This window comes from Pholcus phalangioides, unplaced genomic scaffold, assembly GCF_987345545.1.
Source record: "Pholcus phalangioides strain wild (caught in Gottingen) unplaced genomic scaffold, Ppha-v1.0 ptg000008l_1, whole genome shotgun sequence".
NCBI lineage: Eukaryota > Metazoa > Arthropoda > Arachnida > Araneae > Pholcidae > Pholcus > Pholcus phalangioides.
The window spans coordinates 53,988,925-54,016,733 of record NW_028301601.1 but is presented as its reverse complement, the minus strand read 5'-3'; the positions used below and the strand labels follow the sequence as shown (position 1 = coordinate 54,016,733).

At 36.4% G+C, this 27,809-nt stretch overlaps 3 protein-coding genes across 5 annotated transcripts in view; 1 reads left to right on the top strand and 2 right to left on the bottom strand.

The window, feature by feature from the left end:
• Window positions 1–204: 204 nt before the first annotated feature.
• Window positions 205–15,754, bottom strand: LOC149084522 (translocon-associated protein subunit gamma). Its single transcript, XM_089234928.1, has 6 exons — window positions 15,732–15,754; window positions 9,601–9,806; window positions 7,504–7,630; window positions 5,829–5,921; window positions 3,279–3,410; window positions 205–346 (listed from the first exon to the last, which is right to left on the bottom strand). The coding sequence occupies exons 2-6, from the start codon at window positions 9,725–9,727 to the stop codon at window positions 280–282; spliced, it is 546 nt and encodes a 181-aa protein (XP_089091054.1). The 5' UTR covers window positions 9,728–9,806; window positions 15,732–15,754; the 3' UTR covers window positions 205–279.
• Window positions 15,755–16,405: 651 nt separating this feature from the next.
• Ssu72 (Ssu72 CTD phosphatase) lies at window positions 16,406–27,218 on the top strand. 3 transcript variants are annotated; one of them, XR_016192984.1, is made up of 6 exons: window positions 16,406–16,604; window positions 19,932–20,075; window positions 21,944–22,083; window positions 22,216–22,334; window positions 24,026–26,668; window positions 26,711–27,218. XR_016192984.1 is itself a non-coding variant. In XM_089234925.1 (5 exons), the coding sequence occupies exons 1-5, from the start codon at window positions 16,528–16,530 to the stop codon at window positions 24,125–24,127; spliced, it is 582 nt and encodes a 193-aa protein (XP_089091051.1). In that variant the 5' UTR covers window positions 16,406–16,527; the 3' UTR covers window positions 24,128–27,218. The 3 variants fall into 3 exon arrangements, 2 of the variants coding, with proteins under 2 accessions (XP_089091051.1, XP_089091052.1); XM_089234925.1 differs by having other exon boundaries at window positions 24,026–27,218; XM_089234926.1 differs by having other exon boundaries at window positions 16,595–16,645; window positions 24,026–27,218.
• A 165-nt stretch (window positions 27,219–27,383) lies between these two features.
• LOC149084519 (uncharacterized) overlaps window positions 27,384–27,809 on the bottom strand; it is a 41,206-nt gene continuing 40,780 nt past the window's right edge. Inside the window, exon 5 of the mRNA XM_089235494.1 lies at window positions 27,384–27,683. Within this exon, the coding sequence (XP_089091620.1) occupies window positions 27,528–27,683 (156 nt within the window). The 3' untranslated portion in view covers window positions 27,384–27,527. The remainder of the gene's footprint in view (window positions 27,684–27,809) is intronic.

The window sequence follows — 27,809 nt, the reverse complement described above, 5'->3', positions numbered from 1 at the left end:
TCACTACACACCACAGCATAAGGTTCTATATTCCCATGTATGCTTCCCTCTTAATCATCAAGTTAATTATGTGTCATTTTAAATAATAGATGTTAGTTACAAAAACAGTGATTCCGAAATGTCTATACTATAGAAAGCACAAAAAAAATTCACATTAAAACACTTATAACACAAATGCATTTCAAGAACCACCACACACAAATCTTCTCTTTTCCCAGTTTTTTTTTTTTATTACGAAACACAGTAGAAAAATGGAGTTTAAATTTGGCGCGGGTCTTCTTAATTTGAGCTTGTGGAGAACAGAGCCAAGAGACCACCAGCAACACCAACTGATAAAACATAATTACTGATGAGAGAGGAAAAAGTTAAAGAAATTAATCTGCATTGAGAGAGAGATATCAATGATGTATGACAAATGTATAAAGTACATAGAATATAATATAAGAATTAATTATTATCCACATTTAAAGTCTTTCAATAAATAATATCTCGAGATTTAATGATACCAAGAGATAAAATATTTTTAAAACAATCACACATCCAGTCATTATTTAACTAGATAAATACCAACCCCCCCCCCCCACTAACAGAAATACAATCTTCCAGAAGCAATCTGTTTCTCACAGATGATTCATTGTATGGTAGAGAGAAAGTTGTCTTGCACAACAGTTCTGGGTGTGAGCTGTCATCAATAAATCTCATCGTTTCAATGTTTGAAGTTCCTACTAATTAAAATGGCATCATTAATTTTAAAATAGATAACACAATAAATGTTGGCCACTTGTGAAAAAGATAATAACGAGAACATTTTCAAATGCCATTTCACCATCGGTAACTCTGTACCTGCAGGAAATTGGAAATGGTAAGAGCTTGGCCTTGCGAATGACCATAGCCTTTTGGGGGGAGTTTCAAGCTTCCCTTTGCAGTATTTGATGCCATATGTTCTGAACAGCGGAAGAAAGATGAACGTGAGAGAAATCATCACTGTTTATAGCGAAAGATTGTCAAGTGGTGAGTAGTTGACATTTTGAGGGGAGCTATTGGCTGTTATTCCCAGAAGGAAAAAAATGGAGAGAGAGAGGGACATTTCAGAGAACGGAGTCTAGAGAATAGCTAAGTTAACAGAAGAGGGCAGAATGCTTTTCATATCCTGTGATTACTCATATCTACACAGAGTTGTAAATATATGAATACTTATAATCTTGATTACAAGTAATCAAATTAATAAATTAAAATCAAATCAACAAATTACACATTTCGAACAGAAAGGAATTAATGGAATCTCTTTGACAATGAGTTCCATCTGTACAAAATATATGATCTTATGACAAATTATTATGTGAGAACGACTCAGGACTGTATGCTAAATCCAAAAGTTTTACTTCAAAATAGCATGGAATCTCCAAAATTTAAATAAAATCTCAAGTGTCAAAGACAGATAAAGCTAATAAAACTGAAGAATGGGAAAAGAAAAGAAACCTTTTTTTAACTGTTTTTAATATACTAATTGGTGATATGATGATCAACATTTTTTCCCATATAATCAAATAGTGATCTCCCACTTATATACCCTCTCACTTGTACGTTTCTCTCAGTTATAAGACTATTTTATGCACTCCCATTTCAAGATATCGGTAAATAATGCCTCTCTCACTTATGTCTTTTTTTTTTCTTTTCCTGTTCCCTTGCACTAACACATAAGTGAGAGATTGCTGTATTACTTGTGCTGGGAACTATTGATAACCATTTAAGTGAACAGATTGAATATAAACATCATGCACACAGGTGAATTCTGATAACTCAAAAACCTGCTTCAAGAAACTGAAGAACAGAAATGGACATCATTTAAAGTTATAGCATTTAATTACATGGAAAATGTAAATGGTGCACAACCTTTTGGAGATAGTGAAAATTTTAGTTAAGGTATCCCGACTATGTTGAAATTATCATTTTGGAAAAAAATATTGATTTTAATTTTTTATGAAAGCCCTGTTTGTTGTAATTCCAAAGCAGGTCGTATTTTGTTTATATGGCGCTTAGCACTGAAGTTGCTTCAGTGTTGTGTTTTTACATACAAGTAATCCTTGAATAAAAACTTTAAACATGTTTTATGAAGGATGCTATTTTTTGACATTTTACACGAGTTTGAAACATGATTTATAAAAATCTATTGATTGTAACATGACAAAATTTTAATATGATATTTTGCTATATATCATTAAGGTTATGGACCAAAATCTAAGTTATATCTAATAATATCACATATATTTGTCTAACTACAGTGTTTTATACATAATATGTCAAATGAAATTTAAAAAAATTCACATGTGCATTAGCAAATTTGAGTAACTTACAAGCATACTATACAATCCTTTAAATTTTGGTTCATAACCTGCATCATTACTCATTGCATGTGCTGTAAATATAGAAAAACATTCCATTCATAGAATTTTTTGTGATTGTGTATCGAATATTACATGAATTTTGCTTAAAATTTGACAATGACTTTTTTAAATAGAAAATGGTACCTTTAGGAAGTTTGATTGGGGAAAAAATACTGTTTTTTCCAGGATACTAAAAAGTAATTTTTAAAAAAAAGGGGATGGTAGGTTCCAACAACCTCTACTTAAGAATGAATATACATGAATAAAGCAAAAAGTTTTATACGTAGTGTGCATGCCCTAGCTTTGTGCAGAAGAAAAGCAGTTGGATTGAGAATGGTAATAATGGATGAACACAAATGATACTTTTGAATTTCTGGGGTCGACAACCAGCAGTATCCTAAAATAAGTTTGATAGATGTGAAACTCTTAATCTGACAATGAAAAAACAGGGAGCACCCACTATATATATTAAAAAAAAAATTGGCGCTGCAATAACATTATAAGTATTGAGGCGATAATAAAAAGTTAATCTATGGAATGAGCAACAATGGTAACTATTTAACCAAGCACAAATTTTCCTGATATGGCTTTCAATATAGATATTTGAACCCACCAGCAGAAAATCAGAATCTTATTTAATTTGGTGGAGCCAATTTTAAAGGTGGGGATAAACCATTTCATTTTAGAGCACAAAATCGAAAAAAATTAGTGGGACAGCACTGTGGGGAAAAATGACAAAAAAGATGAAACATTATATACTTAAGCAGAAACACAACAAACAATTATGCAGAAGAAAATAATAAATAAAACGACTTCAACAGAAATAAACCACCAAGAAAAAATTAAAACTGAAAGAAATGTGTGATGATATAAGAATCTGAATCAAAAGGATACATGCTCGGTGCTAGTGTTGGAAGGAGGTAAAAAGACAGGACTACAACCATCATTAAGTACAGCGCATTGTTGTAAAACATGGAGAATGTCGTCGCTTCATAATCTGCAACTTCGTTCTTTTTCCACAGGATCCTGAGACGGAAATAATTTTGAAAAAGACTTTAATCAATAAGAGAAGTAAAAAAATCATAAGATAATATTTGACACACGCATGATGAATATAACAAAAAAATATTCGTGACAACATATTCAAAACTCTGGATAAAATTGAAACATATTTAAACTTAAAATAAATGTAAACAATTTAATGTACTTTTTTCGTAATGCTGCGAAATTCTTATATCCCAAAGCAGAATGTATCAGAATCTGTGACACGTCACAAAATAATTGATGCTGCAGCAGAACTATCTCAGGAGGAATTTCAAAAAAAGAATGAAAAATAACTCTTCTGTGTGTGAAATACTATTATGGGAATTTTTATCACAGAACATCTTCAGCCAGCTGAGGGCTCATTGCAGAGAACAAAGATTTTACAATTTCTAGTGAACCCATTCATGAACTGAGAAAGTATCTTCAAAGGGTAAAAAACATTAACCACAGCAGTTCCGGAAAAGATCATAATTGCAGCAATACCCAGAATCAAATCTGTGGGAACTTAGACAATTCTTAATTTAACAAAAGTACTGGATATAAGGAATGCCCCCTCCCCTGATTTTTTGGACTTAAAATTTGGGGAAAAAGCTTTCATCAAAGATATTTTTTATTTTAAGATATAGACCTATAAATAAATATAAATATATATAGATTTTTTTGTATAAGTACTCGTATCAATATTTTTGATTAAATAACAAATTCAAGAAAACTTGGACTAAAAAATTGAAAAAAACCAGGGCATTTTTCTCAAAAAAGTCAATAGAGACAGAAAACCATAATTGCCCCAAAAATACGGGAGAATGGTATGGTCACTCCCCCATCCACAATAATGTAAGGGGAGAAAAAAATACCCCTCCCAACAGAGACTTTACATCTGCCTCGACCTCTCACCATATTACTCAAGGAATATACAAAAATCTATGAGTTTCCCCCAGATAATTTTACTCATGCGGCTTATTATGCCAGAGGCACCAAAAGGATGTCTTGCACAAGTGAGAATTTTGTCTCAAGCCTTCCCTGCTCCTTTACATGATTGCACAAGGGATATTATGTATTTTTTTAATAAAGGGACCCGTGAAAAATTGTGACCTGGGTGTCCATAGAAAATAACAACCTAGACAAACCACATTCGTAACTGCTCTATCTAAAAGCACTGTAGCCTGCATGGGATCACTGTTAAAAAAAGATAGGTCTAGGGCAATTTATTTCATAGGTTTGTGTTAGATCACCTCGTATTTTATGATACAGACCAATGTTTCTCATAGTATTCAGATCTTGGAAGGGGCGATCACAGTCCTCTGGAGCTGTGTCTGTTTTGGAATCTAATACAATTACCCTTGGTATGCAGAATATGATAATGCGACAAAAATGGTCACTGTAGCTGTGAGGGATGCTACTTGTTACCATATCATTTTGCATTATCAGAGTGTCTATCACATACCTAAAGAAAAGTTTTGTGAACTTTTGTTGACCTCTGCATGTCTGCCTAAATATAAGCTTTGCTGGAATCTTTCATCAAATACCTTTCAAAAACAAAACATGAGCATGGTCTAGACAAAGTAATTTTAATTAATGCGCAGCTGGAAACCATTTTCCATTGAACACTAGACATGCTGGTGAATGGTGTAAAAGGAAATGACATATCAAGAAAAAGAATAGTAGAAAATGAATAATAGAAAACTTGGAAGTAAAACAAGAGACTGAAAATCTGTTAAAGATGCTGGAAAATAAAATACATAAATCACAAATCAGTTAAAAATAGGGAGTGAAAACAGATTTACTCAGATTGAATTTTTTGTGAAAATAAATCAAAGGAATCAACTTTTTTTTTTTTTTGAAAAAATAGCTGGAAACAGCGATTGAAGGGTTTTTGTTGTTGTTCTGTGGATAAACGGTAATTCGCTTAGTTTGACCCCATTTTATACTTTGCTAGAAGCTTGGGCGCTAAATCCTGAAGGGGGGGGTGGGGGGGGGGAGAGCCTCAAGCTAATTCCATTTATGGCCCCCAAGAAATAAAAAGGTTTTGAAAAAGTGCTTTTTGAGATAAAATAGGAAATCACATTAAATAAGTGTTCAAAGTGAAGGGATTTTTTTCTCTTTATTTTCTAAGAAATAGAGGTTTCATTATATTCTATAACTGGATTGCTATTTCACATTGAAACACAATTTGATTTCCTCATTTCCTTATCATATGTACCCCATGATTCTGCTCAAAAATTTAAGAATGGCCGCAATAGTGAATTCATTTTTTTTTAGGTATCAAGAAAGAATTAATAAAAATTGCAAAAGATGGAGGATTCAACAAGAAAAATCAATGCCATAAAGAACTGTGACGGTAAATCAAGTAACTAGAATGGAAAAGAATTTAAAATAATATGGGAGAGAAAAAAAGATCACCTTTCATCTTTCTCCTTTTTCGACATCTTTTTATCATCACCAAGCTTCTTCATGACCTCACGAGACACTGCGTCTTCTCTTTTAACTGCTATCCTGGAGTATAAATGTAAAGTTATAATAAATCACAAAATAAGAACAATAACTTGTTCTAATTTCAATCGACAACTATCAAGAAATTACATTTACTACAGGTCTATTTTGTATGCTTCACAACAACGCAACTTTCATTTCCTATTCATAAATACAATAGTGATTGGCTGAATGTGCTGTCATAAATACTTGATTTACGAACAATGTGCATATGAATAAAGCGTTTATGCAGACTGGATATGTTTTACAATCCTACTTTTAAAACATGGTTCATACTCTTTGAAAGTAAAAAAAATTCAAGAACTAATCAAGCACTTTTCCAGGCAAAATTTTAAAATTCAATGACATTCATATCGTGGTTAATAAAAATAATGTATTTTTCAAAAAATGAAATTAATTTGATTTTTTACATTTTATATATATATTCTTAACGTTTACTCACTTTTCTTTTTAATTTAGAGTTTGAAATGCTAATTTATCAAATATATACAGGGTTGGCAAAAGTCTGGGTTTTTTCAGGTTTATGATACTGGAACATGAGTAAAACAAGTTATATATGCTGTACCCTATATAAATATAATAGACTTAGTAATCTCTATGAAAATTATTTATGTAACTATTACATCAGCCCCGTTACAGAAAATTCTGGGGGGGGGGGGATCATTTTGCATCTTACTATGATAATGAGTTTACATAAAATGCGTTTTTCCCCCTCTCTAACCCCTATAATCTAAATTGCATTAAATACAGATTTATTAATGCATTTCCCTATAGACAGATGATGACAATGCAGTAACGCCATTAGAAAGCCTTACTCACAAACAGTATGCTTGTGAGTAAGTGCAGTTTTCAGTTGTAATTTTTGGTGGGTTTTGCAAGGGTTTTTCCCCTAATTACTAATAACTATCCATGTTTATAAGAGATGGTATTTTTTTTGGCCCGAAATATACTGAGAAATTGAATTTTCTGCATGCTATGCTGAAACTAATATTTGGAAAGAAAACTTAATACAAAAATGACAACTGGGACAAAAATTGCTGTAGTTAAGGGAGGCTCCTATGTCTCCATTCAGCGCTTCACACTGCTAATGTGTGTTATAAGGAATTGAAATGTGTGTCTCTGGTGTATTGGTTAGTACACTTGCCCGGTACCCGGGTTCGATTCCCAGAAGAGACAAATCACTTTTCTTCCCAAATATTAGTTTTGGCATAACATCCAGAAAATTTAATTTCTCAGTATACTTATGTACGATCTTTAAGAGTAATCAAATCAGAGGCATACACAGAGGATTGACCTTCATAGGAGGCATGAAATACTTAGGGGTTGCGGTTACAAGGAATTTTTTAAAGAGAAATTTTGAGTTCTTAGCCTTTAAATAGCAGACGTAACAAATTAATTATAACATACGAAGATATTTTCTTCCGAAATTTCAATTTTAAAATATTTTTTGCATCAAAAATAAATCGTCGGGAAGGGGAGCACATGGGTACTTTGCTCTCAATAACTTTGACTAGTGCCTAAATTTTTTTTTTATTCATCAAGCCCTGGCATACAAGAAAATATACATTAATCTCGGAAAACATACTTGTGTTTAAGGATGAACTTGACATTCCTATAAGCATATGCAACAAGCCACGTGCTCACTAATGTTACTGCAGCAAATAGTATAGCAGACTGGTATGGATCCATTTGATGTATGCGCCAGAAAAGCCCTAGAAAAATTGAATCCACAATTTAAGAAAACAACAGTATGCAGAAAAATAACGATTAATTCGTGTAGGTAATGTTCATCTGATAATGTATTATTTCTCTTGCAATGGTTGTTTCCACAACCTTGTCACACTTTTTTAAATCAGTATAATTTAGAGCTCCTTTAATAGTAACCTGGCATTTCTATTCATGTTGTGATTGATGTGGCAATCTTGTTTTAATCCCACAAGGCTTGGCTAGTTTTTTCATTGCCAATTGCCAGCCTCACCAATAAATGATGCGTACCATTTGTCTTAATACAAGTACATGTGGTTTTGAACAGTATAATTTAAGTTTTGAATCAGAAATTTCACATTATAACACAAATGAGACAATGACTAAAGAATGTTTTTTCTACTGGAGCACCTAAGAGCACATAATGTGTGGGCTGCAGTGGTAAAGTCTCGGGCCATTCTGATTAATTCAGTTTTTTAATAAAAACAAACTAAACAGTTAGAGAACTTAAAAATGGACTCGCTTTGAGAGCAATCTTTTAGATCAATGATTCCCAACGTGGACATTAATGCCTGGGGTGGGGGTGTGATTTAATGTTCCAGAAGGGGTGAGGGAAAGAACCTACGGATATAACATAGGATCCTATGGTTAGATTGTGTTGGAGGGGGGCGATGGGAGAAAAAAATTTCTGAAGGGGGCGATGGGACAAAAAAGGTTGGGAAACTATGTTTTAGATGATTCATGGTAAAGGACTAAAATGAATTAAAAAGAAATAATAGAAATGACAAACACACACTGAGAGTGAAATCGATGGCTATGATTCTGTAAACCAGGCTGCTGCCAAATCGGCATTTCTTCACGCCCCTCCTCCCAATCTGCAATAGTTTAACTTGGTGTTTTGGCTTTGTTGGAGTTTTCCACTAATGACTGGAATGTTTTTCAAGTTAATGTGCCATCCTTGTAATTTTAGCGTCATTTTCAATTCCTATTGTTATCAGCATCTTGGCTCTCTTGCGTCCGGGGAAAATAAAAAAAAACCATATAAAATTTTTACAACATAAACTCAAAATAAAATGTTCCAGATTCTGCTACAAAGCTGGACTGGAAGAGGATCTCTGCAACGGGATAAGTCCAGTGACAAAGTTCTGGCATTCATTCACACACATTCATGCCCCCCCCCCTAAAGTTTGCTGCCTAGGACAGTTGCCCTAGTTAATTACTAGTACATATTTTACTTTTTCATTGCCAAAACATTGATATGTGGCCAACATTATCCTCTTGGCAAGTTTTCAAATATTATTTGATACAACTGTAATCCCGCTGGTGACCCTAATAAATTGTGCTAAATAAGATGGTAATAAAAAATAGCTGCTAAACAACGGCATACAGTACACTGGTCCTCTCTCTAGTTCCAGCCCTGCATATATATATATATTGATACAGGCTGGTACTTTCGGCCGGGAAAGGTGCCCCAAAACCACTTTGCTAGGGGACCCACAATGCTATTGACAGTCCTGTTTACGATTCATCTGAAACTCTACTTCAGGTGGATTTTACAGGGTTCGCCCGACTTTTTATCAATTCTAGCAATTTGGCAAATCAGATGCATAAAGCTGTAGTCAAATTAAAGCGTGATAAAATGCAAATTCCAAAACATCTGTATCAAATGGCCGATTCAACCATCAAGAGACCGAATGGACACGCGATTTGGCGAATTCGATCTTTCATTTACTCGCCAAATTAAATATTTTTTATCCTGGATAGGACTTTCGGAAGCCCGATGATTTCTATGCGAATTTACATTACTTCAGTGCCCATCTCTCCTCAATGATTTCACATCGAGATGAATTTAAATACATATATTGTAAACCACTAATATTTTAAATAACAATTGATGGGATTTAAAAAGAGGATTATTTCCGATAACTAAGGAACTAGGGATAAAATTAAAGCGATATAATGTAAATTGATATCTTACAGATCGGGATGGCGGACACGATGAAAGCGTTCCCGTAGAAGAGAGCCGAAGACTTCGTCGACACATTCCGACTGAAATCTTGAAGCAGGAGCTCCTCTTCTTTTGTCAATTTCTTACCCGATGGCATGTCGTCTGATTTCAAGCGAAAATTTTCAGCTGAAGAGTTTAGATCTTGATTACGTTGCCGGGATTTGATCTTCAGATGTTCTTCTTCTTCTTCTTCTTCTTCAATTATACAGGGCTTTATGCCTTCGGGCCATCCCCTGTTAGAGAAAGAAACTTCCACAAGAGCATAGAATATGTTATAAAAATGTACTAACGAAAGAGCTTTCAACAATCACAGAACACATAGAAATTTCAGCAATTTCCATTACTCCTTCTTCTTCAGAAGGGTATGAAAAAAAGAAAAAAAAAAAAAACACAAACCAGACGAAACAAACGCAGATGGAGATGTTATATGAGATGGAGAAGAAGTCTTCAGGCTTAGGGGACGGTGCTAAGCCGCTTTAAAATGATATGATGACATGGAGTCCCTGGATGAGTGTGTGGTAACAAAAATGAAACCAAACAACCAAGGTAGAAAAGGACAAAAAACCAAACGAGAGAAAGAAAGAGGGGGAGAGAAAAAAAACAAGAAATAAAAACTCAAGAAAATCGTTGACTAAGGGTAACAAACCTCTCAAAGCAACAGATAATGTTCTCAGGTCTGCCTGAACAGAACTCGGACCAACACCTAACTGGTGGAGAAAGAGAATTAAAAGTTGAGAACCGAACCTGGGAGAACCTAATACAAGAAAACAAAAAGTGAGAGGAAGTTTCAGGAATCTTGCATTGTAGACAGAGAGGGTTAGCCATTTTCTTAATACGATGTAGGTATTCGTTCAAGGGAGCTCTATTGCAAATAAGTTTGTAAAATAAACATTCCAACCTTCTATTCGAAAACAAAGGGGAGAAGTTCTGGCAGCAGTTATAGAAGGAGCTAAACTCAGGAATAGATAAGAAAAGAGCATTGCGAATATTTTCCTTGAAGTGGCGATAGTAAAGAGAACGAATGTCCTCTACATAAAGGCTAGAAGGTAGAAGATCAACAGTAGTAGAAGCTACAGTACGAACATGATTGTCAATAGTTTCATTAATGGCAATGACCGAATGACTTGGGACCCAGATTAGTGATATGCTGTTAACCAAAGAACTAGTATGAACCAGTTGAGCATACAGTAGGTGAGTCACCGTAGATGAATGAATAGAGAAATTGTCGAGAGCCATGATGACTGATTTGGAATCCGTAAATATGAATATTGAAGAATTAGACGATTGAATGAAGGATCTAAGACCTAAAGTAATAGCAAGGGCCTCCGCAGTGAAAACTGAGGAGTCTTTATTAATGAACCAAGACTTGATAACTTTTGTAACCAAACAGAAAGCTCCACAAACCACTTGAGATGATTTAGACGCATCCGTAGCAATTACATGAGCATTCAGCGGCAGAGACTCAATGTACTCTTGGAATATTGTTTGATAAGGGATGGTAGACTTAGTTTTTTGAAAGTTAAGACCCTCCGATATGAAATAGATATTTGAGGGTATCCACGGCCAAAAAGAATAAATTGGACGCAGCATGGACCTGTGGGAAAAACCAATGGTATTATTGAACTGTGATATTTTCCTAGCCAAAGATGGCGAGAGGCGACAAAAACCCGAATCTATATGGTTAGAGTGACCCTGCGTGGGAGAGGCTGTGGCAGAAATACAAGATAACCCAATCCTGAAGAGAATGGAATCCTGAAAGGAGGGTAGGGCGAGAATGGTTCTGAGTTTATCTATGCGAGTTGACGTAGGGAGGCCTAAGATAGATCTCATCGAGGAGTTATAGATTGTGTTTATCTTGGTGAGAGAAGATTTGGCTGCATTAAACCAGGCCACAGCTCCGTAACCAATGGTACCTCCAATGATGCTCATTAGCACAGGTTTGAGGAACTTGCAAGGAATATTTCTTGATGAGTGAGAGATGGAGCGACAAATGTTTAAATATAGAGTGCCCTTAGAACGCAGAGATGATAATTGTTTTTTCCAGGTGAGAGTACAATCCAGATGAATACCCAGAACTTTCAAGTACGGATCAAACGGAATGGATTCGCCATTAATGTTGAAAGAAGGAAAGTATGGAGGTCGTCTCCGTGAAAAAATAGAAAAACGAGATTTGGATAGAGAGATGCACAATCCACTATTTTCAGCCCATCTGAGAATGTTAGGCAAGGTGTTCATCAATCTGAACTCAGCATACTTCCCATCTAACGCATTCATCTGAAGGAAAATATCATCAGCATACATAAAAAACTTAATGTCAGAATTAATATATGAGGTTATATCTAATGTGAACAGGGTGAAAAGTACTGGGGAGAGGGTAGAACCCTGTAAAAGACCGCAGTTGGGAGCAAAGGCACCAGATATGGAACCCCTCCAATGAATGACATGTTTACGGTTCGAGAGATAATTAAAGAGCCAAGTTAAAAATTTACCATGAAAGCCCAAGCGGGCTAATTTGGCAATGAGCAAATCATGCCTCACAGAATCATAAGCAGCTCTCAAATCTAGAGCAATAATGTAGCTAGTATAGCCCCTTTGGAGGGCATATGAAATAGAGGACACCATATCTTTCATGCAAATCTCAGCACCAGTTTTTGGTCGAAAACCATAAAAATTTTTTGGAAAGAGCTCAAATCGTAATGCAATCCAGGTGATCCTAAAAAGAATGATTCTCTCAAAGATTTTGCTAATAGTGTTTATAAGGGTCAGAGGACGAAAGTTCTTCGGATCAGTAGTTGGTTTTCCTGACTTTGGAATAAAAATAATACGTCCTTCTTTAAAAGACGGCGGCACCAGCGATGAAGACCAAAGGGTATTAAAAGCATTCAGAAATTCAATCCCCTTATTTGGAAGGAGTTTGTACACCTTCAATGGAACACCATCTGGACCAGGGGTAGTTGAACGACCAGAACAAATGGCTCTACGAATTTCCGTGGGAGTGAACGGTGCATCCATCTGAGCCTGGAACTCACGAGGAGGACCATAAAAAGTAACGGTTTGAGATCGGCCAGGTGAAGAGAAGTGGTAAAATTTTAAAAGTTGGATCTGTACGAGAGGCTCGACATAACTATTATTAGCAATCTTGAAAATATGCCGGGAATCATCCCAAGTTTTCGCCACGATATAACGGTGTCTACGCAAGACAGAAAAGAGAACTGAGGGCTGAGTAAAAGGATGAAGTTCTTGAGCCAGAGTCTTCAATCGTAGAATGCGAAGGTGGCGACGAAAAACCGAAGCTAATTTTTTATATTTAATCCAGTTGGCCTGAGAGGGCACACGGCGAAATAAGCGGAAAGCCCGTTTTTTTTCGATAAGAGCAATACGCCCTTCTTTATCCAACTTAAGCCAAGGTTGTTTCTTCCGGTACACAGAGTACCTAGCTGAGTTAACAATGGAAACAACATGATTGTAGATACTGTCGAAATCGTTAGTAGCGGGGATGACAGAGAGACCTGCCATTACTGCTGACCATTTAATGTAACGGAATTCCTGAGATATGAATTGTTTATTCAAAGAGACGGAAATTTTAATTGGCAAATGATCACTATTGAATAAGGATTCACAGGGAGTCCAGATAATATATCTATAAAGACCTGGACTACAGAAACATAAGTCGATATAAGATTGTGAGTCCTTGCTATAAAAGGTGGGGCAAAATGGAGGAACTAGACAAAGGTTATGATTAAGATACCAATTAAATAACATAGTACCTGCAGGAGATACAATATGTCCTCCCCAGTTTGGATGATGACTGTTGGAATCTCCGATTATGATGAAATTCCCAGAGATGTATGAGAAAATATTGTCAATAGCAGCGATATTGAAAACACCTGGAGGACGATAAAAATTTACAACATACATAGAAAAATTATTTAGAAAAACTTGAACAATCATAATTTCAAAAAAGGGGTCCGAAATTTTCCATATCAAAGATGAGGAAAGAGATGAATTTACCGCGGTCACTAAACCACCACCTGGGAGAAGTCGATCATTTCTAAAAATCTGAAAACCAGCAAGAAAAAAATGGTCCTTCGGTTCCAGAAAAGTCTCCTGTAAACATAACATATCATAGTTTAAACAAAAATTTCTGATAAAGGTTGACTTGGACTTGATGCCTCGGACATTCCATTGAAGAACTCTAAAATTCATATTATTCATAGTATTTTTTTTTTTTGGAAAGGATTAACTAGAAAAATATATTGAACTGAAGAGAGGGAAAAAGCATCAAATTCACAGAAAAAAAAAAAACAAAAAAAACAACACTTATTTTTGGGAGAGAAAAAGGAAATATCAAGCGAGAAAAACACAATAGGAAAGGGAGGGGAAAAAAAATCAAACGAAGCTCGATTTGATCACAAAAATAAGAATACTGAACTCTTGTCAGCTCTAAATGAGGTAAAGAAAAACCATTATCAAACTCGATAACAGAGAGAAAGGAAAAAAGATCAAACGAGGAACAAACTTTAAACGAGAGGGGAAAAAAAAGGGGGGGGGGAGACAAAAATGAAATTAAGTGAAAAACTAGGTTCCAACATTTGAGGCCAAGTCATTTTTCAGTCTCTTAGCTAATCGTCTTTGTTTAACCCTTTCCGCAGGAGAAGTATAGAATTTATTCGATTCAGGATCTTGAGAAAAGTCACTATCATCATTATGCTCAGGGGGCAAAGGTTGATTGAAGATAGCAGTCGAAGGACCAGAAGTGTCCATATTTACATTCGAATTAAGTGGCGGTATTATATTCACCTTATGTACAGCTAGGTTAACCGAATTGACTATTTCGGGAATAAGCGCTCTAATAGAGTCATTCAGCGATTCCTGAAGACTTATTTTCAGATCTTTAAGTACAATTTCTTTGATGGCAGATACTTCCGCTTGGACCAGGGAACTGATCTCAGCCTTGAGAGCACTGAAGTCAGATGACATGGAAATGCTGGTCCGAGCAGCATATGAAGAGGAATTCATTTTACATCTTTCTCGAGCGATGTTTATTGGAACATGATGTTCGGCTTTATAGTGATATGCTTTTGACTCTAAGACATAAGCAGGGCACTGACGATCAGAGGCAAGATGAGTGGAAGCCTTACAGTTAATGCAGGAGATAGGGTTTTGGCAGGTTTCATGGTTATGATTTTGGCCGCATCGTTTGCAGATCTGAGATGATACTCTACAAAACTTTGAGCGGTGAAAGTAGCTCCAGCAGCGAAGGCATTGATTAGGACGCTCAATAAATTTACGTGGTCGAAATATCAAGAACCATAACTTTATTTCCAGCGGAATGTTCCTACCAAGAATCGTTACCAGAACAGTTTGTAAAGGAATTCTTTCTTTTATAAATCTTCGAATACCGATGACCTGTAACCCCTCCGATTGCAGTTCTTCCGCAATTTCCACTACTGCAATATCACACGGAATATTTAGCAAAAATTTGGAGGTAATCGAATCCTTCAAAAGGACCGATTTAACGGGAATGTTCAAAATCATATCTATTTTTTTTATCTCTTTCGCAGTGTGAATATTTTCCGTAGAGATTAACAGCTCACTTGAGCGTGTGAATCGAATCTCCGAGATGTGTTTAGGAACAGAGATTTTTGAGCAGATATCCTTTTTCAGGCACAAAGGCCTGGATCTGGGAATAATTTCTGCACCCGAAAACTTGAAAGTTAGCAAAATGCGAGGGGACTCACCAAAACCGTCCAAGATGTCTTCATCAGATAATAAAGTATTCCAATTATGACTTGTAGACGAGACTTTGTCTGCACTGCCCGCTGGCTGTGTATCTATTTCAACAGCCATAGCTGCACATTTGAAGGAGTCAAACTAGACCCCGGAAACGGGCAGAGCCCTAACCAAGAGCCTTGATCCTTCACTTCAGGAAATTAAATAAAATTACTCCTACGAATATAATAAATAAAGAAAACTGTACTTAAAGAGGGAAACACTAGTAAAAAATTAAATAAAGGGTAAGGCACAAACGCAGAGCGAGAGGGGCGTAACACCAACCACGCTGCTTCACCGGCTCCCTCTTTCTGATCATCTTCAGATGTAGCCACGACAGCGGTAACTATTACGTGTTTGGGTTAGTTTGTAGTACTTCTTTGTTTTTACTAAAAAAAAAACCCATGTATTGTACGTGCTGCTACCTAACGCTTTATTTGATAACTAGCCATGAGATGATGAAGATGATTGACATGGTCTATGCATCGAGCTTGTCTAAGTTATAATCTACCTCAGAAAAGAATTTTAACCTTCTAGTGGTATCTATTCCTTCCTTAAGAATAAAAAAAATTATAATTAGCCTAATTAACTATAAAAACTATTATTTTTCTGAGTAAATGTGAATTTAAAGGTTGAAAACAAGATTTTTTTTTATTATTTTTCAATCAAACTGGAACTTACTGCCATCTCTACAGAATTTCTAGATATTCACAGTCCGTAATTCTATAGCTGATTGCTAGCATGGAGGAAAGAATAACTTCCTGTATTCTTTCCTCCATGGATCGCTAAATAGCAGCAAAGATTCCGTATACTGTTCCGTAAAACTGTATCGGGGACACAGCGAGTTCACGAAAATACGAAGTGTTACCAAAAACTGGCAAATTAGCCAATAGTATTTTTTTAAGAAGGATTTTATTTAAAAAAAATCCGATTATATATCCATTAGACTGAAGACCGAGATTAGGTTCGAGATTAGAATCGATTAACGCAGCCGTTCTAAAGCCTAAATACTGTGATTTCAAAACATTTGTTTACGTTGCATGTTCCACTTCCTATGATTATGTCTGAAATTAATCTTAATTGAAAAACTGGGAAAAACGTGGGCGGAAGCAAACATAAACAAAGATGACGAACAATCTCCACATAGCCGTTGTTTGCTCCAGTAATCAAAATAGAAGCATGGAAGCACATGCTTTCTTGAGGTAGAATTGAGTAAACAATCGCCGGCAAATCAGTTTAGATTGTTTGTAAACAACTTTGATCAAAATTGTTTTTCTTTTTGCCCACTTTTCCAAATAAAAATGATTGCTAAACGCATTTGGGACAGTGGTGTTGACCGAAATAAAACACCACGCGTTGATATGAAAACCATGAATTTGGAAATACCACGTGCTTGATTAAGAAATATTTTTTTTCAATGGTATAGATCAGTGATTCCCAACGTGGGCATTAACGCCCCCTGGGGGGCGATGAAATGTTACAGAGGGGCGGTAGAAAATAACATAGGACCCTATGGGTTAGATTGCGAGAAAGAAATTTCTGAAGAAGGGGCCGATGGATACTACAAACATCTTCAAAAATTGGCCCTAGGTTTCTTACTGTTATGGAGCAGTATTTGGCAATAACATGAAATGGGGAGAAAAGACAGTTGATCAACTGATTGCTTTTTGTAGAATCAAGGATTATAATACATTGCACTATTAATATTCTTGAGTTTGAACTGGGGTCTTGACGCCAAGTACATGGTCTCATGACAGTGCCACTATAGTGGTCATAGCGATGGACTGCTATCATGGAGAGCTGTGTTCGAACACCACTGGCATCACAGTAGTGGTTGGTTTTTTGTGGTTCCCAATTTCCAGGCGTGAATGTGAGCCGATCTCCGAGTTAAAAAGTCTCACCACAGGCCTGAACGATAGTACAAATATTCAATCACCACTCCACTCACAATTCTAAATATAGATGGTAGCACAAAGAAAATTCATGCACAACACTATCTGTGTACTCAAACTGTTGGGTACATGAGTACACACTTCCAGCATGACTCATTCGGTAATGAATTACTTACCTATGGTGATGTACTAGAGTTGTGCTCTGTTTGAAAGAAAAGAGATAGGGGGCTCTTTAAATAGGAGCTTGACACATCCCATGATAGATGCGGTTGCAATGGCTGTGATAATTAAGGTGAATGATTGTACAGTAGACTCTCGCTAATCCATCACATATTAGACCAGGGTGTGTGCCGAACAGAGCTACAACTAGAAGCTTGGTTAGCAGGGCATTGGCCCCACATCCTGAAGCAGGGCCCCTAGGCTGCGATCTTTTGCGCCCCCCCCCCCGACAAGACTTTCACGGAGGCCCCTTTATGATGAATTTATAGCTTGAAAAGCAAAAAATTTGTGAAAATTGTCCCAGGCCCCGAGGCTGGAGCCTTGTCAGCCCACCCCTTGTGGGGCCATGAGCAGGGGCAAGCATGCATTTTGATGTCCCCTTGTAATGTTAAAAAAGAAGTAAAAGAGTGAAATTTGCTCCCCTTCTGGTCCAGTGCCCAGGGCAGTAGACCCCCCCTGCTCCCCTTAGTTGCGGCTGAAATACGTCAGTGTTGTCTAGAAATGATATTTCAGTCCCCTACTTTTAAGTTGGTTCAAACATCTATGAAAACATAATAAAGGCGGCACTCGTTGCAACGACCCTACACTATAGCAGCCATTCCATTATAATGGCCGGTAGGGTAAGTCCCAAATGTTTTCATACAACGAATAACCTATGTTTTCCCCTTCAATATAATGTTCATTTTCGATGGGACGGTCAACGGTAATATGTTAAAGATTTTAAACTTTCTTAATTAAATCAAGATTTTTTTCCCGTTTGTACGTATGTGATTTATTTTTATCACTATCTAACCTTCAAATACAGTTGAGATGCTTTGCTTTATGAACCCATATGGACATGAAAAAGTAGGCTAGTTTTAAAATTTAAAGTTCGTTATTGGGAAGGAAGGAATATACATTTCGAAGGAATATATTGCTTGGGACCACAAAATTAGCTCATAAAAACATGCTGTTCATAAATTGGAAGTTTGTGAAATCGAGCTTCAACTGCAGTACTTAATTTTCGATGAAATTAATTTGCACAGTTAATACAGTGAAACGCCTGCATAATGATACTCAAGGGACTGGATAAACGTATCATTATAAAAAAATTTACTGTTATAGTTGAAGTACACTAAAGTGTCATAAAAATGTATGCCTACCTAATATCGTGTAGGTCTCTGTCGAGCACTCAGAACTGCTGAAACACTCACGTCATGGCAAGGACTCCACTAATGTGTGAAGTTATCCTGGGGCACTCCTCACCAATTCTCTCAGAGCAGTCCAAATGGTGAAAAAAATTCCATAATGGTTCAAAGTGATTTTGTAGATCATGTTGTAAGGTATTGCATATGTGCTCAATAATGTTCAATTCTGGGAATTTGGGTGGCCCACGGAGGATACTGAAGTCGGAAGAGTGTTCCTGGAGAGCCACCCGGTAGCAACTTCCGGTAAAAGGTAAAAGGCTTATATCCCTGGAGGGACAGAGCCTGGGCCGTGACTGGTTTGTCGGTAGCAACTTCTGATATGTGTGATGCTGCATTATCCTGTTGGAATTATACTTCTCCCACCATGGTCTATCACTACTGCTAAAGTTCCCTTGTGGGACAGTGTGGGGACCCATGTTCTGATCTGGTGGTGTTGGAATCGCCAAAGCCTGTCGGAATGCACACAGGACATAAATGGGTGTAAATGATTGGAAAGGATGTTTATGTATTGATCACCATTGAGATCTTATTTTGGATCTGTTGATATATTAAGTGGGCCTTCAGTTTCGAAAGCCCATATCAAGGTGAGACTCTAGTAAATTTCCCATGCTGATACTTGTTGATGCCCCAAAATTGAAATCTGTAGTGATTTTTGAAGCACTGTTGCACATCCATCTTGTGAAACGATTAAAAAACCATCTCTGTGGTCCCATTCCTTCAAGGTCTTTTTCCGCCCACATCCTTGTCGGAGATTTGATGTTTTTCTGCACTCTTAATATTCACTGTATGCTCTTGCGATGGTTGTGTGCAACAATTCTAATTTCATCCTTGCCTTGGAAATGCTGTGATACATTTCACGAGCTCAGATATTAAGCAACATTCATACTCACTTAAATTGTAATAACCTGTCATTTTAGCAGCAGAAACCTATCTAACAGCTTCCCCAGCTACCTGTTGTCTTATATAGGTGCTGCTGACCATATCGAGTTACGTTAATTGATTGCATTTCTCTCTTATTTGCCAACACTTGTCTTTACAAGTTTTTCTGGCGCTTCAGTGTATATTAACACTAGGAAAAGTGCATCGGTGCCAGAGAGTAATATCATTATGTAGGCAATTATTGTTATAAAGGGTATCATTATACGAGATATTTTCACTGTCGTTATTGTGATTCATATATGAATCTTTTTTTTTTTTTTTGTATTCATTATACATAAATTTTTTTTAATAGTAAGAAAGGATTCAAAGTTCGGTCATTTGGCTCTGGAAATCAAGTCAAGCTACCGGGTTCATCGCCGGATAAACCAAATATCTATGATTTTGGTGTATCATATGAACAAATGTATCAGGATCTTCTCGCCAAGGACAAGTCCTTGTATCCTTTCCTCTATGTGTAAGAGAAGTTATCGGTCAAGTTTATGAGATTCTGTGCTAAATTTTGCGTGTTATGATTATTACCACTCAAATAATTTGTTATTAATTTATGCATCAATAATAGTTCATTGTTGCTATCTTATGGTACTTTTTCATGTTTTAGCTACTTATCATAAAATATTTCTTATTTCCACAGTACTCTGCTTCTTGTTCCGAACATTCACACAATTATAATCACGAAGTATTCCACTATGTAACAAATATTCCAGTTTCCTTAACTTTTTTCAAATTTTTCTTTTGAGGCGATGCATTGCATGGAACTGACCACAACCACATCAGGATTACAACAGTTGCTATTGATTTGGGGAAAAAATAGGTGGCACCACACAGCAAACACAATTCACATGCATTTCTATGTTCAATTACCACTTTCCTGAGGATCCTGTTGGAGAACTGTGGCTTGTGAGGGAACCAATGACTGATGGACTTCTTACATCAAGGTTCTGCAGCACATTGCCCATCGAGCTGTATGCTATGGCTTGCCAGCCATTTTGAAAGTTGACTGATTACAAATCTTGATTGGCATTCAGTATAGCTATATGTTGCAATTGTGTCATGGTGACAGACTCAAATTGCGAGGACCTAGGTTCAAACCCCACCGGCAGCACAGTCAATGGTTGTTGTTTCCGATTCGAAGGCAAGAATGCAAGCTGATCTCCCCGTTTAAAGGTCTCTCCACAGAGAGAAATTCGACCCACAATATTTAAAAATTAATGCACGACATGCTAAGCAAAAATAAACTAGCCAAATTGTCTGCTTCCAAATTCAGAGATGTCAGCACTATTTGTGAGAATCCATAACAAGGATTTCTAAGAAACAAATTTCATGGTGGGGCCCCACATCCTTTAACTGGGCCCCTAGGCTGGTATCTTTAGCGGACCACAAGCCAGACTTTTCAGGGACCCTTCCATAGTGAATTTATAGCATAAGAAAACAAAAAAAATCGTCCCGTGTTCTAGGGCTGGAGCCCTGTCAGTCCTACCCATGTGGGGAGGCCATGTGTTAGGTTCACAACCCATATAGGCACATTTAAGCATGCACTCATTCGTTATAAATTCCATAAAGGAATATGAACGAGTTGCACGTGTGATTTAGTAGTAGCAGTATAGCTATACAACATGCATGTAGTCTAGCTTAATGGTCTACAGGCGTTGTCGAAATCACCATTGTGGCTAACACTGTGGGTGTGAAATTTTGAAGACTCTTGCCTTACTTAATTTCATAGTCACTTGGGTTGTCTTAACACACAGAGCTCACCCAGGTAAGACCTGGAGGGCCTCTTATAACCTTGCATAGTCATTTACACAAATTGTGTCTGACTTCTGGAGAGGGCTCCAGCCCATTGCTTGGCCTGGGGCCCTGTGATGCTATTGACGTCCTTTATAGACACTGCGTTTATTTTCATTATAATATCCGCTTTGGTCTAAAACATCCCACAAACCCCTTAGTCAGGCCTGTAACTGGGGGGGGGGGCAACTGCTCCGGGTGGCAGTAATTTTAGGTGCGAACAAAGAACACGTTATAAAATTATTGAATTTAAAAGTTGTGGGGGGGGGGGGGGGTGGCAAAATAATGTTTGTCCCGTGTGAAAAAATCTTAGTTAGGGCCCTGCTTTAGTTATCCCTTTTCTCTTTCTATCTCAATTATTTTTTTTACTAGTCTGAGCACTCAAAAATCTTCATTGACTGCATTTTGTATGATCAACGTCACCAATTTCATTGGAATACCACCATTCATTCATATTGTTTTGAATATTTACCAGAGAAGTTCTTTTTTGTAGCAGTGATTTTCATCTTAACATTGCGGCAGGTATACGCAAAATGGAATTCTCCACATGCTAGATCGAAACAGGCGGATAAAATCCCATCCTGAAAGATTTCAGAAATGCTATGAAAAATTTGACATAATCTTCACTGTGGAGGAACGTGTTTATGATCAAGTTGTTGAAGGTATCATTTTTTTTTTTAGAAATCTGACATCAATATGAAATGCCACATGACACATTCCAGTTCAGTAAAAAATGTTTTTCTTCGTTATTTATTCCTCACTATGGTTAACAAAAAGCCGTGTTTTTTTTCCAGAATTAGCAAGTCGTTCGCCAAGAGATAATTCTCCCGTACATATAATAAATATAGATGTTCAAGACAACCATGAAGAAGCGACCATTGGAGCATTTTTAATTTGTGAAATGGCTACTCAGGTTTGAATACACATTTTAATTCAGCTTTAGTTTTTTTTTTCATTATGGAAATCGTAAATACTGTAATTTTTTCTCGTAAACATGTATTATACACAGTCAATTCACATTTATGTGACCACCTCTTATTTTTGGCATCAACTGCATGTAGTTGATGATATAAGGCCAGAGCTACAAGCTTGCTTAATGCAAAACAACTGCATATAATACAGTAAAATTCTTCTTAACGATCACCCCTCAGATGCGATCAACCCTGTTTTACAGCTAAATAAAAATATCCCTGCAAAAAGCCTATTTAAATAATGTATTTTGAATCCCTTTTTAATGCGGTCACTGTCAGATATGGTCACAGATACCATTTTCATCATTCAATTCATTGTACTACAACCAAGGGCGTAGCAGGGGGGGGGGGGGGACTTGGGGGTCTGGTCCCCCCCCCCCCCCCCCGAAATGTGAGAAAATGACAGAAAAAAGGGAAAAAGATGGCCAAATCCATTGTTCTGTCACTTTGGTCCCCGCCCGAACGAAATTTCTGGCTATGCCCCTGACTACAACCCCTATACGGACACCAGTTGTTGCAATTTTCGTTCGAATTATGTTCACTAGATGGCAGTAAAAGTTTAAATATTTAATCAACTTTTTTATATTTGGCTACTTTTGAATGAAGTTTTGGCTTGAAGTTTGGCACCTCTTATGTTTGTTTAGAATCTGATTGTGCTCCTATATTTTACATTATTTCCTGCTGTTTAATATGGCCACCTCTATTATAATCATCACTCTCTATCACTAAGGGAAAGAATTGATGTCTCAAATATAGTGAAAAACATAAAATTGGAGTTCATGCTCTTGCAAATTAACTCAATGCATTGATTAAATACATTTTCCTGTAAACGTAATGATGGGAAAGTCATTGGATGTAGTCTTTCAGCCTAAAGTACATTTTGAAGGAGTTGAAATACTCAGCAAAACCCAACACATTGCGACTGCTCAGTTTTTCCAAAAGATGTTAATTCAGTATGTATCTTTGTATATTTCTTTGTAATTTTAATTTTGTATCTATGCAATAATTATGTTATTTTCATGACGCTAAGCTCATCTCGTTGTCAGAATTTCAATTTATAATCAAATAATGAACCATTTCAGTTACTCTTAATATTATATAATACAATTAATACAGGAACCCCCTCTTTTACAGACAATTTTTTTTGTCCAGCGAGTGTCTTCAAAAAAAGGGTTTTACTGTACACGTAAACATGTATTGTATGTAGTAAAATCACATTCATGTGACCACCTCTTATTTTTGACATCAACTGCATGTAGCTGATGGAATAAGGCGAGAGTTACAAGCTGGCTTAGCATAAAGCCATTTTTTTTTAATTTGAGCTAGAAATCACATCAATGTGACTCAACTGTTTAAATTGCAGCTCTACGGTTTTAGCTAAATTTCAACTAGCTTGAGTTTGGTTTCAGACAGACCCCTGATCATAATAGTTATAAATGCGAGGAAGAGTTTCCTGGAGCCAGCAGTTATCAAACTCAGCTTATGGGATTCTTACCTCAAAGTCCATGACAAAATTGGTTCTTTTTTTCCCCCAACATTTCAGCTAAATTTTTTCTCTTTTTGGTGGTGGTTGCCAATAACAAGATATTTATGTGAAACAAGTCAAAGTATCGTGTTTAATTTTTTTTTACAGATGGCGGAATCTGACGATCTCGACAATGACATCGATGAGCTATTGCAGGAGTTTGAATCAAAAGCTCAACGGCCAATATTACATGCTGTCCACTTTTATTGACTGTACTGCTATTTATTATTACACAAAGTTTTTTTTTTTGAGAAAAGTGCTCTTTTATACTGATGACTACAGAAAACCTTGTACTCTCAGCCGGTATGGTGATGTTGGATTTTTACTCCTGTGTCTCGTTCTTCAGGTTATTTTCTTAATTTTCTTCCATTTGATAAGAAAATCGTAGAATAATTGTTTTTTTTTCCCTTTGAGTTTGAGCAGCTACGATTCATGTAGTAATGAATATGCTAAGCGCATGAAAGTAAATGATGAGTTATTTTTGAACAATATACTATAATGTTATTATAACAAAACAATATAATGTTATTGTTTTTCTGAGCGAGAATAATTATTTCACATGTAGACTAGACGTTAGTAATCTCTTTGCATTAGTTTTTTATTTCTGATGAATGAACGAACATCCATGCTCAAAGTGAAGATGAGTTTTTAATGAAATATACTTAAATCATATATATTTTTTGGATTATTGCTCACATGGAATGTATTTCTCAGAATTAAAAGCAGCAGGATATGAAATCCAGTGCGTTACCCATTAATATTGATGCATCAATATAATTTTTAATTTCCCCATGCCTTATTTATATTCTGTGGTTTCTGAAGATTCTGTGCAACATTTACGCTCACAGGCTCCAAATATCTCAGACAGCACCATTTAACTAATCAACTTACAAAGGCTGAGGTTGTGCTGTTTTTCCCTGGTCCTCGTAAAGCTATTTCAGACCCTCAAAACTTGAATGGAAAGGTCAATAATCGGATCATGTTTCTAGAGTTGGTGATCTGGAATGGGTTATTTACCTTACAGTATAGTTTTCAATCTGTCACTGGCAGAAAGTACGAGTACACAGCTGTGTGTATAATAATTTGGTTGACCTTATTAGCATTGCAATTTGGTGACCATGGATGAATACGATCATTTAAAAATGTGTTTAGCTACCTGGTAAGCCCACTGACTCTTGAAATCCTGCTTAAATCATAGAGCTGTTTGAGTAGCTGAGCTGCAAACTACGCTCTAGTTTAATCATAATACTGTACAAAAAACAGCCATGATAGTGCAACAAAGTAGAATGAATAGCAAACTCATAATTGTATTGTGCGCCTGGCAAAACAATATGTTATGATTCAAAGAGGGATCTTGGATTATGTGTCTGAAGTTCTCTGATACACAGTAAAACCTGTCTTAAGAGAGAAACTTCTTGTAATCAAAAGATAGTATTGTAGACGTTTTTAGTGCTCCATAAAATGAAAACCTGTCTAAAATTCAAAATTATTTTGGTCCCTTGATGCACGTTCCTTCCATGTTATCTTAATTATCTTAGGCTAGTGCTAAAGATGGTTCGCTTCTCTAATATAATTGTGATTGGAATTACCCAGCTCAAACTCAACCAGGGCTGGACAAATCCAAGTTGCCAGAGCGACTAAAAAACTAGTGTATTGGTGCTTAAAATTTTCTTTGTGCAGTTACTAAAATTGCTGGCTGAGAGCAGCACAAAATGCTTGGAATTTATAGCAGCAAATCTGCCAACATGAAAGAGGGTCACTATGCCCTGAAAAAGTCAAAATAAGCATTATTTAGGTGAAAAATTTTCTTGTGCCTATATTTTTCTTGCGATTTGCCCAACCCTGCCCTAAATGGTCCCAATCCCTGGTTTCTTTGCTAACAGAGAAAATCCATACAGACACATATTTTGTCATAGATAGGCTAGATTAAACTGTACTGTTATCTCTGATTATTTCTGTTAAATGCTGTACGATTTAATTTATATCAGGGGTCCTCAACGTGTGCTACAGGTGGCCATTAGGGCTCCTTGTACACTTCTCAGGGATCACATCACTACGGGACAAATAAATCAGCAAATTTGATGAATAAATAAAGAGGGGGGGGGGTTGGTATTTTCATGGGCTCCACTATAGAAATAGACCAGACAGGGCTCCACAAGTCAAAAAGGTAGAGAACTGCTGATTTATATTATTAGTTTTACATTAGTTAAAGTGCAACTTGATATGTAGAGAGAAACTGTGTCACTCTCCGCTTTCATACAGAGTGCGAAAGATTGGATGCCAAGCAGAGATGAAGTTACAAAAAAAAAAAAAAAATTCACATGCCTCTGCAGGGAAGATTCACGTGCATTATTCCGTTCAGAGGCATGTGAATTTTATTTTTGAACTTCATCTTCAGCTCTGCTCAGTATCCGGTCTTTCGTACTTTGCAACAGCTACATAGGGTCTTTTCCTAAATGGTTTACCATCAACTTGTAAGCTCTTGATCCAGAATGCGTCATTCTTGCTGGACTTCTGGGAATGTCGCTTTTAAAATTGTCTTTGCATTCTTTGAAACCACCATTGATGAGGAGCAAAAGTATCATTTTTGTAAATCCAAGGAATGAAAAATTTTATAGGTTGTAATATCGGGGGAGGGGAGCATATGCCAAGCATAAGACAGATAATACATTTTAATCAGGCTTAAATTGGGCAATAACGAAAAGACTCTAATGATTTCACTCATCAAGGACTATTCTAGAAAAAGCAGACGTTGTTTTTGTTTTGAAATTGTTGTCGAAAGGTAAGTCCCAGGATGTGCCAGACATAGAAGTAAGAAGTAATCCTGTGGTTGCTTGATTAGAATTTCTGTAGGAAATTTTGATTCCTGAATGAATTCTGGGGTGCTCGGACTAGTTCTATAAATTTGCGTGGGTGCTTCAGCACCTGACTCTGATGCCACTGGAAAGACACACTAAACCAAATGTAATTGATGAGGACTTTTCAGAAAAGGCAGAATCAGTCGAGACTAATGCAGTTGGTGTTTAATAACACCATGGGAATCCTCCTTTTCTGACTTGGAGGGGGGGTTCCGTATTTAAAGAGTAATCCTAGCTTATGCGGTGAATATCTATGTAATGAAAAAAAGCTGAAAGTCATTGCCATAATCATTTGCTATACTCATACGCATTGCAAGTAGAAGCTGACATCAGTTGTCTCAATGGTTGTTCTCTCAGTTTTCTTGGATCTTAAGTGACTGTATGATCTGTGCAAAAATGTATACATGAATTTTATGTGCATAAATATATATATATTTTGTGAATTTTTTTGTGATTGATTTGCTTATAGCAAGTTTGGGGACATAATGAATTATTTACGCTATTATGATATGGTACACTTGATTCATGAACTAACTTCATGTTCAGAATGATTCCAACAGCAGCTCATTATTTTAGAATGTGAACGCAACACAAAAAAATGTTTTCTTAAACATTTATCAAGTTTTTATTAATACTACAACAACAAAAAAAAAATAATAATAAAGGCACTTTTCACACACAACACTTTAAAAGGCACACTTTACAACACTTTTAAGGCAATTTTACAGAGAATTTCGAACACAAAATAAAAGTCATCTTCTTTCCGAGCACACCCCGTCTTTACACGCCTGGCATAGTTCGGAATTGTGGGGTGTTCTGGGCTTTCCTGGTCGTCGGTTCTTGTGGTAAGGGGCTTGCTGGAAACCGTAATAGACTTGTCCCACTTTGTTGTATATGTTCACCAAAACCTGTGTACGGAGTATTGAAATAAGAACGCTTGTGAATCACAGAAAAAAAAGAATAATATTCATATAATATTTAAGTAAATATGTATGCCCCGAAGCAGAATGTTTTGCATTGTTCTGCAATGAGTC

What these genes read in the sequence shown, in the direction of transcription:
- LOC149084522 (XM_089234928.1), bottom strand. Translation starts at nt 9,727, where the DNA reads ATGCCATCGGGTAAGAAATTGACAAAAGAAGAGGAGCTCCTGCTTCAA. An exon ending in AAGTTCATCCTTAAACACAA is followed by an intron (nt 5,922 to 7,503) that starts GTATGTTTTCCG and finishes TTTATACTCCAG; the next exon opens with GATAGCAGTTAAAAGAGAAG. An exon ending in CCAACACTAGCACCGAGCAT is followed by an intron (nt 347 to 3,278) that starts GTATCCTTTTGA and finishes CTCTCTCATCAG; the next exon opens with TAATTATGTTTTATCAGTTG.
- Ssu72 (XM_089234925.1), top strand. Translation starts at nt 16,528, where the DNA reads ATGACGAACAATCTCCACATAGCCGTTGTTTGCTCCAGTAATCAAAAT. An exon ending in CTCGCCAAGGACAAGTCCTT is followed by an intron (nt 20,076 to 21,943) that starts GTATCCTTTCCT and finishes ACATTGCGGCAG; the next exon opens with GTATACGCAAAATGGAATTC. An exon ending in TTATGATCAAGTTGTTGAAG is followed by an intron (nt 22,084 to 22,215) that starts GTATCATTTTTT and finishes TTTTTTTTCCAG; the next exon opens with AATTAGCAAGTCGTTCGCCA.